Genomic DNA, 13,292 nt, shown 5'->3' on the forward strand with positions numbered 1-13,292 from the left:
ACACTAACGGAAAACGCCCCGAAAAAAGCTCATTCTACATAGAGGTAAGACCGTTGTGGAATACAAGTGATATCGGGTTATGGAGGTATAAACTGGTCCTTGGGGTAGATAGGCTACCGTCGTAAGGTTGGGACTTAAATGTGAAATTAGGAGGACAATGGGGTTGACTTTGCAACAGATTCTATAGTTAAGGAGCGTATTTGCAATCAGCTCCCTCTCTTTTTTGTTCTTTTACAATTGGGATCCTCCTATTTCGTCATATCGGAGAAATGATCAATTCAACCAACTTTCGTTAGACTTCTAATGGATTCAGTAACGTAACGGTACGCTCATAAGTAGTATAAATCAGTTCGAAAGCTCGACAAATGTAGTTTTCAGGAAAGGAGTTCCTGAGGATTGTGAGGATATCGTGTAATTTTCAGGCTTCAGCAATATGGGAGTGATTCGTACAGACTCCTCATTGTACTTGTAATTCTACAATTTACAGTAACATGAGGACATAGCTTTGCAAATTAACCATACTCTCTTTGTTCCACCAACCCCTTCATTCTCCTATTAGAGTGGGATTATGCAATAATGCAATTACTTTCTGCACTTTACCAGTGGAGTACATACTGTAAATTTATGGCAGTACAACTGGCTGGATCCTCCATATGTCTCTGGCATACTCGTGGATAGTTCGGTCACTGCTGAACTTGTACGATCCAGCCGTGTTCAAGATCGACATTTTTGTCCATCGCTGCTCAAGCACATATCATAGAATTAGATCAGTCACAAGGAGCAAGAGAACTCTTAATGAAGCATCACCTCATATAAGAAAGTTTAGATGCAAAAATTATATGATGATTGGAATATTATGCTTAAAAGTCTATTAATATAGATCGACAAGCAAGAGATTAAGGTATAACTCAGAGCAATGAAGGATACGTCATCGCACAAGGAAACTACTAATTGATGTAAGACGGGCTTCAAATTTCTATGCATAGATAGACAAATCTTGGCATATGATTTCTGATCAAGCACTTGCAGACAAAGCTTCAGCAAGCGAGCAGAAACAATAAGATATTATCAGCAATTGTTATTTGGTACTCACTTTCTGGTCTCTCTATGCCTCGTCGACCTTTTCTTGGCATTCTACGTAACTGGGGAAGTCCTTGCCCACAAGGAAATAGTCTGAGCGTCCATAGCCTTCGTTTCCTTCCAATGATCCCATTAACTCTTCGTAGTTGTAGGGACCAAATACACCACTTCGCACATATGCCTTTACTTCTTCAAAACGAGCATCCGGGACAAACTGAAAATGTCACAATTGATCATATGTATTAAGAAAGGGAATGAAAAGCTGATCATTAACGATGCTTCTTATCGAAGTGTGAGATCGTGTCTCTCTGACCATCATTAGATTCATGTAGACAATGTCTATGTGACAGTAATCCAGTCAGAAAATAATCTTTTGTTATGGTGGGATCATCTCACGGTGACGGTTCTTTATCCCTTTATTAAGCAGAAAATTTTCCTCCTGTCACTACATTACCTTTCCTTCAGCTCTTTCCTTCCTCAGCCCAGCTATTTCATGCGCCCTTGCCCCAAAGAGGAAGAAGTTGTCTTCTCCAACCTCCTGTCTTATTTCAACATTCGCCCCATCTAAGGTTCCGATGAGGACACACCCGTTCATTGCAAACTTCATGTTGCTGGTTCCACTGGCCTCCATTCCAGCTGTACTATAGAGAAGAGAGAGTCGCCGTCAACTATACTATTTACATGGATATTCTAACACATATTTTCATCTCTTAAAACATACCTGAAGTGATATAGAACTTATATACCAAATAAGTATAGAAAAGGTAATAAGTGATATACAGCCATTAGGATCTAGAAGAACTAATGACTGGATTTCCAACTGGTCCAAGTTAAAGACGCATGGACTGGCACTTTTGAGATTTGATATGACTTTCTTCCTCAGGCTGTGAAACTATACCAAAAGAAGATACTTGATATGTTGTGACAACTCGCTTCCGGGAATAAGCACTTCCGCGACACTGATGTTGTAGTCTGGGATAAAGACGACCTAGATTGAAGCAATGAATATGTCATACATGCATTTAGATGTGCATAACATATCTAGCTATTCCAATGTGTAGATGGAATGTTGCTGAAGAACAATGATACAATCAATTTCAGAAAATAAGATTATACTTGATATCCAATGGAAAGAAACCAACCAATCTGTAAGTAGTTGGAGCAATATCAAATGATACACTAAATGTCGCCAATAGACAAAATCACCTTCAAAAGATCGCCAATTTGGGGATCATGGTTAATGGTTGCCCCCACATCTGTGATGAACTTCACAATTCTCTTAGCTTGGACATAGGTAGCAAATGCTTTACCTCCAAATAAGCAGACCCGAGGAACAAATTTTGTCTTTCTTTCTTCAGGTGTCATTTCCTTCATTATCTTGTAGCGATAGACGATGCCCAAGATGTTCAGTAACTGCCTCTTGTATTCATGTATGCGCTTCACCTGAACATAAATAATCAAGATCTCTCAATTAAACTTCGAAGACTGTCGAAATTTGGATGCAGTCATACAAGCCTTGAAAGTAACATATTTTGATAAGTTGCACGGAATATGCATGTTTAGAGCAATATAGTATATCTCTAGTGTTTTCTGAGATATGAGTCTACACTACCCATTAAAACAGTTAGAAACCACCTATGAAATGTTCACCGTTGCAAGACCAGATTAATTGCAGGCATAGAGATCACCATGATCCTTTGCCATTTCGCATATCTATTGTTAGTCCTTTTCACTTAAGATCCCTGAGATTATTTGTGTTTACTTTTCTTTTTCTAGTTTTGAACGTCTCATTAAGGTCAAATGGCATTCAGTTACTGCCCTAATCGACTGTTAGACCTCTGGATTTTGATCCATCCGACATGAATGAAAGGGTAGAACCACTCTAATAATTATACGAATCCTACTCTCATCAAGGGCAGGCCTTTTGTTTTCGACAGATGTTAAACATTTTCACCCCAAAAACCAGCTTATTGTCAGGAATCGCAAAAACAAAACCTTAAGAAAGGGCATTAGTCAGTCATTGGGTTGATTCTGCTGCCTCGATTGCAGCTCCATAATTTAGCGCACTACTACAACTTAATCGAAGGGCCCCTGGTTCTATCACAAAAACAGAGTTACACATGCAAAGTAGCCAAGGCAACGTGATGAGTCTGAAGGAGTTATAGTGGTTCTAGAGGTGTTTTTGTGGAGGACCACCTAAGGAAGGTACAGGCCAACATGAGGTAAAGCAGCAGCAAAGCAACACCCAGGAGCAGATTCCCCACCGGCAGGGGGACAGGAGACAGCCATAAGTTGGCCGTTCTGTGCAAGTGTCCACCAATAACAGAAGAGAGGGCAAAAGCTGCACCTCCCCCCGAGCTTGTCTACAGATGCAGAAAGAAATTAGAGCAAGAATTAACCTGGACATCAAACATGGCATCAGGACTGACTATATATCCAGTTTTTTCTTTGAGAAATGCTATGACCTTTATCTTGTTTCTTCTTTTGGCTTCCCTCCATTCCAATTGGAGATCTTCATTATCAGCAAACTGTGGACAATACACACCAGCCTTTCAGATTAAGTGCATGACTAGCCTGTTATTTCATAGTAATTCATAAGTTCACTATTCTCATAAACTTCTCAAAAGAATTCAATTCAAATGGTCTATCACCATATGAAATTTTCTTCTATATACAAATGGCAGACAGTACATGATGACCTCAATCATTGCCGTAGTACTAAAAAGAGGCAATCTCATACTTGAAAAATCAGATAATCAGGAAACGTGCTTAAGGAAGACAATATAGACCTTTGCCTGAGCAGTATTAAGTATGTACCATAGGAAAAGTTGCTATTATCTCACATTTGACTGAAAAATTAAAGGGATGCGAGATAGTCCGAACAAATATACTGAACATTAGTAAAGGATTGCACAACTACTTTCATTAAACCTAATGTCGCTATTTTTCACCGTTGACCTTGATAAGAAAATCAAATTTCTTACAGGATATAGTGTACTGCCGGAATAGAAGCACATGGTGAACTGTTTCAGATATCAATATAATAACAAGGTCTGTATGATTCCTTTACCTTTTTAAGGATTGCTAATTTCTCGGTGTTAATAGTCCAGTCATCCATTCCAGTCCACTTGGTTAAGATTTCACTCAGATTTGGATTGCAAAAACGTATCCATCTTCTCGGTGTCACACCATTCGTTTTGTTCTGGAACTTCTCTGGCCATAACTGTTACCATGTCATGCAAGAAAACAGTAATGGAAAGATCACTTGACCGTGGAGCAGAAGTAGCTAATGAAGCAATATAGTCACTGAGAAACCATATAACAGGATAATAAAAATTTCTTCGTAGTATCACCTTAAAGAATTCATTAAAAACTTCATCCTTTACGATCTCACTGTGGATCTCAGCGACACCATTTACTGCAAATCCACCAGCAACACAGAGATTGGCCATCCTAACCATCTTTGGCAATGCTAGATCTGGTTCAGGAGTCACCTTCTCCTCCGAAGCATCCTCTTCTTCAGGTTGATCTACTTCATCAACTAGTTTACTTTCTTCAATGGCAGTATCAACTTCCTCAACAGGATCTTCTTCAGGTTGAACTGGCAATTCTAGAACTGTACTGGGCAATTCAACATTATCTAATATCCTCATTGCTTTCAACTTTTGCTGCAGCTGGTCAAGATCCTCCTTGCCATACTCATCTAGTATAATTTGAACCAACTGGGTTGGTGTCAACAGCACGAAACCATTCAACAAAGAGAAGTCTGTTAGGATTTAGAATGGGGGGTTGATGTAGTCACATAGTCAAGTATTATGGACTCTCTTCTATTACCTCCTCATCAATCTTTTTAATGATCTCAACATGTCAAGGAAGTAAATCCTGCATAAGCTCCAAACTCCATTTCTCTAGGGCCTCAGGTAGAACAGTATGGTTTGTATAGGCCACAGTCCTGACAGAACCGTCAAAAACAAGAAATCAGAGACACAAAACATGAGATGGCTGGGAAAACTGGAAGTCTGAAGTGATCAGAAAATGATGATCGCATTTACAATGCGTGCGCATGCAGATCAATAGCTATCAAGAGATCACAACGCTGCCATGATATGTAATACCTTTTAGTGATGTTCCAAGCTTCTTCCCAGCTCAACTTCTTGACATCCATTAATATTCTAATCAGTTCAGGAATGCAGAGTGTAGGATGAGTGTCATTCATCTGGACAGCAACCTTCTCGGGCAACTTCCCCCAATCCACAACATCCCCTGATCTTCTTTCAAAACGAGAGATGATATCTTGAAGAGAAGCAGAACAGAGGGTGTACTGCTGCTTCAATCGAAGAGTCTTTCCTTCAATTGACTCATCCCCAGGGTACAATATGTAGCAAATCTGATCACAACGGGAATTCAGTTATTATTTTGTCGTTGTACATTAAACATGTCATGTGTAACTACCCCGTAAATATTTGTGTCGCATGGACCATCTAAACAATAAATTGACTGGTAAAAAGCAGAAAAACAGTTCCTATATTTTACTCACTTATGCAGTGTGGTGACAGCAGAATCCACAAGAAAGACACACCTCTCAACATTGTCAATTTTATGAATACAATTTCTTTTTAGACACCTTGTTCTTGTGCAAGTTCTACATACAAAGTTCTAAAGGAGGTGTAACTTCTCCAAAATAATCCTTTGTACCTTCTCAGCGTTCTTTAGGGCCGCATATGCTTTGGCATGATCTCCAGCATTAAAAGCAGCCAGGTCAAACTCTTCCGAAGCAACCTTTGTAGACCAAAGTCGGAGATTGATGGTGGTCTTAGTTTTGAATCCTGGAATGGGAACATCATAGGCAAGAGCCACTATATTTTCTCCCCCAACCCATTCTTTACTCCCATCGGGTCCAGAAATGACTTCGCCATAGAACTTCACGGGATAAGAAACATCATTTCTCACAATTTCCCATGGATTTCCCATCTGCTTGGAACAGTTCGTAGTCAACAAAAAGCAAAAATGATTCAAGCCACTGTCAGAGTGATACTCTGAGCAATGTCTTCATTCAAAGAAAATATGCTTTGCCTTGTGGAAAGATAAATAGTTTTCATACCTCTAGCCAATTTTCTGCAACCTCCTCTTGGCCATCTTTTGTAATGTTCTGCTTGAACAAGCCATACTTGTATCTAAGCCCATATCCCCAAGCAGGATAGTTGAGGGTGGCTAGAGAGTCAAGAAAGCAGGAAGCGAGCCTCCCTAGTCCCCCATTTCCAAGTGCAGCATCTCGTTCCTAGGTATCATCAATTCGAGAATTTTAGCTAGAGACAATACTCACCAGGCAAAATGAGAGTTCTTTTGGAATAGCAATCACAGTACATGAGTAATCAGATTGTCTCCATCATCCAGACTCCAGAAGTACAGTACACAAAATGGAAACAATGCCAGGAGTACAAATAGACTGACTAAATGTAAAGCTTATTAACAAGAGATTAAAGGTGAGGCAAATTAAATTAATTCGACAACCATGAGAGGCTATGTGAAACTGGCAAGAGAATCTCAAAGTTTAGGCATCCGATCTATAGTGTCTCCACATTTTGATGAGGGACCAAAGATGGGAACCTTATTAATGTCGTATACTTTGGGTATAGACATAAACAAGTGTAATTAAGGGATGTTGGTTTTAGCTATACTGTTCAGCAACGATGCAACATATGATAGAGGATGCCCCATGGCATTTAACAGCGGAAATTAGATGCGATGAACCAACTAAGACTGTTTGGCCAAAAAGAAAACCTAACTGAAACTTGACACTGGAAGTTGCCGACGGTACTTGAAAGACCAAACCCAAACATGGGCTATTTAAGGTCATTCAATGGCCTTACCTGGCTAGCCACATCCTCCAAATTGTGCCCCAAGTTCTTCAAAGCCTCTGCATAAGCCCCAGAAATCTCTAAGTTACCAATTGCGTTTAGCAGTGCTCTGCCCTGGAGGATTTATGTTTTCCTTCAAATCTATGAACAAATAACACGTGAAACCTGAAGCTTGTCATGAATGACAAAATAGCACATATTGCACCACAAACCTGTAGATACTCCATAGACAGATAATATGCCTGCTTTACATTCAGCTTCTCGTAATAATCATAAGTAGCATTCCAGTTTATTATAAGGTTATCCTGAACACTTTCTGCAGTGGCAATATGTGCCTTTGGCAACTCGAACTTCTCTGGAGAGAAAGATGGGGTGTACTGAGCATGGTACTTGATACTCGAGGCAATGGATGCTGAATCTGTGACAAAAGTATCCAGTGTGCCTGGAACTACAAAGTGAAAGACAACTTTTGGAACTACATTGGACAAAATTGCAGGTACACATATCAAAAGGTCTTCTCTCGGCAAACAAAAGCCAAAGGACACCTAAAACGCAATCGGTCAAGTAAGATTAAGTCTCGTCCTAAAAGAAGTGACACCAAAGGCAACAAAATTGATAAGTCTTTAGTTCCCTCTAGAGGAAAAGGAAGATGGTCGACCCATCTGTCCAACAAGAGAGGACCTTTCTTCTCGGTCATAAAAAAAGACAGCCCTTCATGCAGTGATAGATCGTCAAGGCGATCAGTTGTCATTTTTCGCGCCACTGATGTCTATCCATATTTCATGATCAACTGTTTAGTGAATCCAAATGCCTATACGCGGCAACCTGACAAGTCAATTTATAGATCTTAAATGGGCAAATTCAGTTCAGAAGAACATGTCAGCACATTTAAGCAACTCTTGAGAGCTAATTGGAATACAAACCATCAAAATTCTACGCAATTCAATAAAGACCCAAACGTACACAAAGAAATCAGCAGAGAATAACTAAACTCAAACAAAATCCTACGCAGTTGCGTGCACACGCAATCACTAACTAAAGGCTACATGTTGATAGTTTTCACTGCAACAAATGCAACATCAACTAAACAAGAACAAGAAGAAGAAGAAGAGTTACTTAACCTCCACCAGCGAGGGGTTCTTTAAGCCCCTGCTTTTGGTCACTAGCCACATTTCGGACATGGAAGTTTCTTCTAGAACAAACCAAAAGTGGGTGTTGGAAAAAGAGCAGCCTCGTCACTCTGGCTCTGAAGTCACATCCTCTGGAGCTGTGCACAGACTTGGGCAGAGTGCAGTTTGCTGAGAATGGAGGAGCAGCCATTGCCCTCGTTGCGCACTGGATTCCTCTACCGTGCGAGAGTACACAAATGGGTACTTACTAATTGAATGATGAGCAATCACTGAGTCACACAGTTAGAAGGAGAGAGGGAGAGAGAGAGAGGTGCTAATGCTCTGTCCAGTGTTATCTTGTTGTCTTGCGGGCAGCTTGCCAGTCTCTGTCTTCGCTGCTTCATCAAACTCCTCCACATTTACAACGAGTCAAAATAGGGGGAACAGAAAAAAGAAAAGGTGGGATAAAAAGATCGAATCGTCGTTTCTCAACGTGAGGCTTCAATCTTCATCATCGAGTGATGTGTTAAGAATGAACCTTGAGGAACCTTCAGATATTTTATCAGCTAAGATTGGCGTTTGCACGTGCAGAGAGAAGATAACCCTATTGAGATATTTGGGTTGTCAAACTTGTATATTTCCATGTCTTTTTCTCTTACTAACACACACAAATAATTAGAATTTCAATTCTTGAAGGTACTTATTTTTCTTGGTTTTGACTAATAAAATTCGAATTTTGTTAATGAGTATTTTAGGGACACCTGTTAAGGAATTAATTGAGAAAATTTTGCAATTTTCAGTACACTGTTTGTCAAGTAATATATGTAGTCACTGCTTTGATAAGTGTATTATTCCTTATTCTAACGAATCCCCAAAAATTTCATCAACTTTAGAACTCCACGAGCTCTATTATTTGGTCCGATTGAGCTGTAAATTTTCTTACCGATAAAAAATGGGAAAAGGCATACTACTTGACAAACAAGAAAAAGAAAACCCCTCAAATTGTGCTTGCAACTTGGGAGACTTGTTGGGTGGGGACCAAATCATGGTTATATCTTCTGAAAAAGGTTTTTCTATTTGTGGTTTTATTTGTGGAAAAGCCATATCCCATTTTTGCAAAAACCATAGAAAAATACAAGATGAGGAATTGATTGCCTTTTCGCCGCCTTTTTTTGTGGTTTCTTTTTGCTTTTTTTTTTTATATATTGATGACGGGTTTATCATGTCGCGCAAAAACTATGTAATCAGGCTAACATTAATCGACACTCACGATCCAATTACAAGAGAATATCGATCTAGCTATTGGCTACTAAAATTTCAACCACCAAAGTGAAAATGTCAGCCCCATCGATATTTAAGGCTCAATAACGAAAAGGTTAGAATTTTCTCCTAGCATTAAGCTTAGCCAAAAAGAAAAAAGACAAAAAAAAAAAAAACAAAAGGGATAAGTGCATTAGAAATCCTAAGACTTGTCATAAAAGTGCAATTGAGTTCTAAAACTTTCAAAAAGTGCAATTAAATCCTAAAACTTGTCAAAAAGTGCAATTGAGTCTTAAAACTTTCAAAAAGTGTAATCAAGTCCTAAAACTTGTCAAATTGATCCAATCAAGTCCTTCCGTTGATTGCACTTTTTGAAAGTTTAACGACTCAATTGCACTTTCGTGATAAATTTTAGGACTCGCTTGCACTTTTTGAAAGTTTAACGACTCGATGGCACTTTCTGACAAATTTTAGGACTCAATTACATTTTCATGACAAGTTTTAGGACTTTCAGTATATTTATCAAAAGAAAAACAAAAACAAAAACAAAAGAAAGGATTGCTCTGCATTGCAAATGCAGAATATTAACCCAAAAACATTTAAAACGAAATAAAAAAAAAGAAAAGACACAAACTTTAAAAGGAGCCCAAAACCCAACGGTCAAAAAACTGGGGAGGACAGCACGAAAATAGAGCCTCCTGCGCAACTCCTTCTGCCTTTCCTCGGCGCCTTCCATCTGTTCGATCCGTTTAAAGCGATCGCATGAGAGAGAGAAGAGAAGAGAAGAGAGAGAGAGAGAGAGAGAGAGAGAGCGGGGCAACTGTCATTCGCTACCTCCGTGCGGTCCTCGTCATCTTTCACGAGCATTCTCTCTTTCTGAGTCTCATTTGGCAGAGAGACCTCCCAAAAACAGGAGCGGTTTTTGGCTTTTCTTTCTTTTTGTTTGTGGGGTTTGTGAGTGGGACTTGTTTTGACCATTTTCCGAGTTTCTTCCGCCCAAGCCTCTCCCCGAATTCCAGGTACCCAGTTGCTGATTTCTTGCTTTCTTGATCGATGATGATTCTTGTTCTTGCCGGGTGTGCTTGTATCTTCAATTCTTTCCTTTAGGGAAACTGTTTTGATGTTCTTTTTTTTCTCTCTGCATTGGTGGATTTGTGTCATTGTGTGAGCGCAAACATTGCATTTCCAGATCGATTTTGCTCCGCGAAGCCGTTCTTCTTGTTGCTGGGTCACAGAGAGAGGGGAAAGTGAATGGACTATCTCGCATTGTGTAGTTTTGAGGGAACGGAGAGTGTGAAGTTGAGCTTCTGCAATTCCTTGGTCTATAAGATGATTCATGTCTTCCATCTTAAAGTAATGATGCTTTAGTTGCTATCCTTCGAAAAGAGCATTAGCGATTAAATTACTGGCCACGATGATTTGTGATTGATCTTGGCTTACATAATTCATCATCCTTGGTTCGTTCCCTAGTTTTTGTCTGCACTAGTGCACCATTTCTGGAGGGGATTCAATTGGTGCATCCTTGAGCTTTTTCTTTTCTTGGTTTTTCTGTCCAGTTGATGAAAATGTTTTGTAGAAGCAAAACAGTTTTATTGAGTTCAAGGGCTTGGACGTTTTCACTTTTGCAAACAGAGGAGACATGAACCATCATTTTTCCACTCCATTCGTGTATCCCCCATCATGAAGATGCACTTGAATTCTTGGAATTAGCTTCGCGAGTAACTGTTCTTGTTTTGCTTCGTCAGGTTCTTGGAATTTTCATTGTTGACTACATCACCGTATTGAGAAAGGCACCTTCTTCTGATCTACGAAAATGTTTGGATTTTTTAAATCACCGGTCAATAAGGTTTCCAAGCAAAACTCTGTGGACCCTCTGTCTTCAGGAACAAACCCTTTTGATTCCGATACCGAATCTGACACCAAATCGACCATTAAACCTTCGAGGCGAGCAAATTCAGAACCTGTGCTAATTGTGCCGAATCTTGGTAGCAATCCTTTTGATGATGATAATAATGGACGAAGAGGACGAAGAGGAGTTCCCTCCTCCGCATCCTCTTACTCTGCTTCATCAACACCACCGAATAAGTATAAGAATGACTTTCGCGAATCGGGAGGGCTAGAGAATCAGAGCGTGCAAGAATTAGAGAACTATGCCGTGTACAAGGCAGAGGAGACTACGAGTACTGTCAACAACTGCCTTAAGATTGCTGAGGATATTAGAGAGGATGCCACGAGAACCCTTGACATGTTGCATCAACAGGGCGAGCAGATCAGGAGGACCCACGATATGGTTGCCGATACAGATAAGGACTTGAGCAAGGTAATATTCACATTTTGTGAACTCGGCACGCTAAGAATATGATCTAGAAAAAATTGTGCATAGTTTTCCGCTGCCTGGTACTGTCAGTTTCTTTATGTAACAATCTGTTTTACATCCAGATGACACCTTGATATTGTTTCTTGAGCGACTTCAATTGTGATAATTAATGGTTACCCATACACTGTTTTGGTGAATACCAGGGGGAAAAGATCTTGGGAAACCTTGGAGGAATGTTCTCCAAGACTTGGAAGCCGAAGAAGACCCGAGAAATTTCAGGGCCTGTAGTCACAACAGGTTTCTTACACAATTGCCTTCTTGTGGTTTCTTTATTTGAGTGTGGCCAAAACGAAGTGAATATTACGCACAGCTTCTGTTGAAAATTGAGTAGTTGTGCTTATCGTGACGATTACATCGACTCATTGGCTTTTGCCTCCCGGCATGACAGACAATTCATCAAAAAAAAGTGACAAAAAACAGAGAGAGAAGTTGGGCTTGGCTCCTGTGCCGAAAGGGAAAGGGACTAGCCATACGCCTCCGCCTGAACCAACAAATGCATTGCAGAAAGTCGAGGTTTGTGGTTTAACAAGTTTGTTTCACTCAGATAGCAGTCTTTTGAGCATCTGTTCACAAGGATTTTTCGGACGGCAGGTTGAGAAGGCAAAGCAAGATGATGCTTTATCGGATCTTAGCAATGTCTTAGGTGAACTAAAGAATATGGCTGTTGACATGGGAGGCGAACTTGACAGGTCTGAATATGTCCTAATTTATATCCATGTCCTTTCCTACTTGACCTATTAAATGTCCCTGAACTGATACACTTGCTAGCTTTGAGGTTGAAGTTTGACCAAGATTATTTTATCGTTTGGTGAAGTTTGATTGTTTGCCGCGGTTTTCCTGACCCTTGCAACATTCTCTTAGAGGCATAGAACTCTACTTTACACTTAGAGCTAATGTGGTGCATACAGGCAAAACAAAGCTCTCGACCATCTTAGCGACGATGTGGATGAGCTGAACTCTCGAGTGAAAGGTGCCAACCAACGAACTCGTCGTCTGCTTGGCAAATGAAGGGAGAGCAAGAGCAGGCTTCCCGGGCATACCCTCTGATTTGCCTTCCTATGGCTGTTATAGTGTGTTCTCTCTCTTTGTTTTACTAAGCCGAAAACGAAGAATATTTTTTGATAGCTTGTACTACATCAGCAAATGAAATGAACTAATCTTTCTGCAAATTGAATTATTCTTGTTTGGTGATCTTCCAGATTCCCGAATTTCTTGTTACTGGAATACATTTGGCCCTTATGTTGGCACTCAATATGGGTGACGAATGGTTGACAGCACAATTTGCATAATCAGTGCCCCATATAACCAAACTGCACAGCTATTTTCATATGCTAAATGTAGTTCCAAACAATGCATCAAATACACAACGGACAGAACCAATAGAAAACGACTGGAGTGTAAATATATCAGTTTGAATGGCATTCTCTATGATTCTCTCCTCTCTTTTTTATTGCAAACTGTTGTCTTTACCAAAAAGTTTCCACAGGACGATGGCATGAACCGAATTAATAAGGCACATGTCTCCCTCAATAAAAGCTGTAATAGCAAAAGAATGCATGACGACACTCGGTAGCATCTCCAAATCAAACTACAAAATGGAGAAAGCGA

The 13,292-nt window shown here is 39.9% G+C and overlaps 1 protein-coding gene and 1 pseudogene across 2 annotated transcripts; one reads left to right on the forward strand and one right to left on the reverse strand.

The window, feature by feature from the left end:
• Positions 1–396: 396 nt before the first annotated feature.
• LOC115671774 (alpha-1,4 glucan phosphorylase L-2 isozyme, chloroplastic/amyloplastic-like) lies at positions 397–8,615 on the reverse strand (annotated as a pseudogene).
• A 1,380-nt stretch (positions 8,616–9,995) lies between these two features.
• Positions 9,996–12,853, forward strand: LOC115671776 (putative SNAP25 homologous protein SNAP30). 2 transcript variants are annotated; one of them, XM_056309395.1, is made up of 7 exons: positions 9,996–10,326; positions 10,497–10,660; positions 11,053–11,627; positions 11,828–11,921; positions 12,073–12,197; positions 12,276–12,373; positions 12,593–12,853. In XM_056309395.1, exons 3-7 carry the CDS (start codon positions 11,121–11,123, stop codon positions 12,690–12,692), a joined length of 924 nt encoding a protein of 307 aa, XP_056165370.1. In that variant the 5' UTR covers positions 9,996–10,326; positions 10,497–10,660; positions 11,053–11,120; the 3' UTR covers positions 12,693–12,853. The 2 variants fall into 2 exon arrangements, with proteins under 2 accessions (XP_056165370.1, XP_030449272.1); XM_030593412.2 differs by lacking the exon at positions 10,497–10,660 and having other exon boundaries at positions 9,998–10,326.
• Positions 12,854–13,292: the final 439 nt, after the last annotated feature.

This window comes from Syzygium oleosum, unplaced genomic scaffold (genome assembly GCF_021117445.2).
Source record: "Syzygium oleosum isolate NSW1041296 unplaced genomic scaffold, Sole_v2.1 Sole_v2.03, whole genome shotgun sequence".
NCBI lineage: Eukaryota > Viridiplantae > Streptophyta > Magnoliopsida > Myrtales > Myrtaceae > Syzygium > Syzygium oleosum.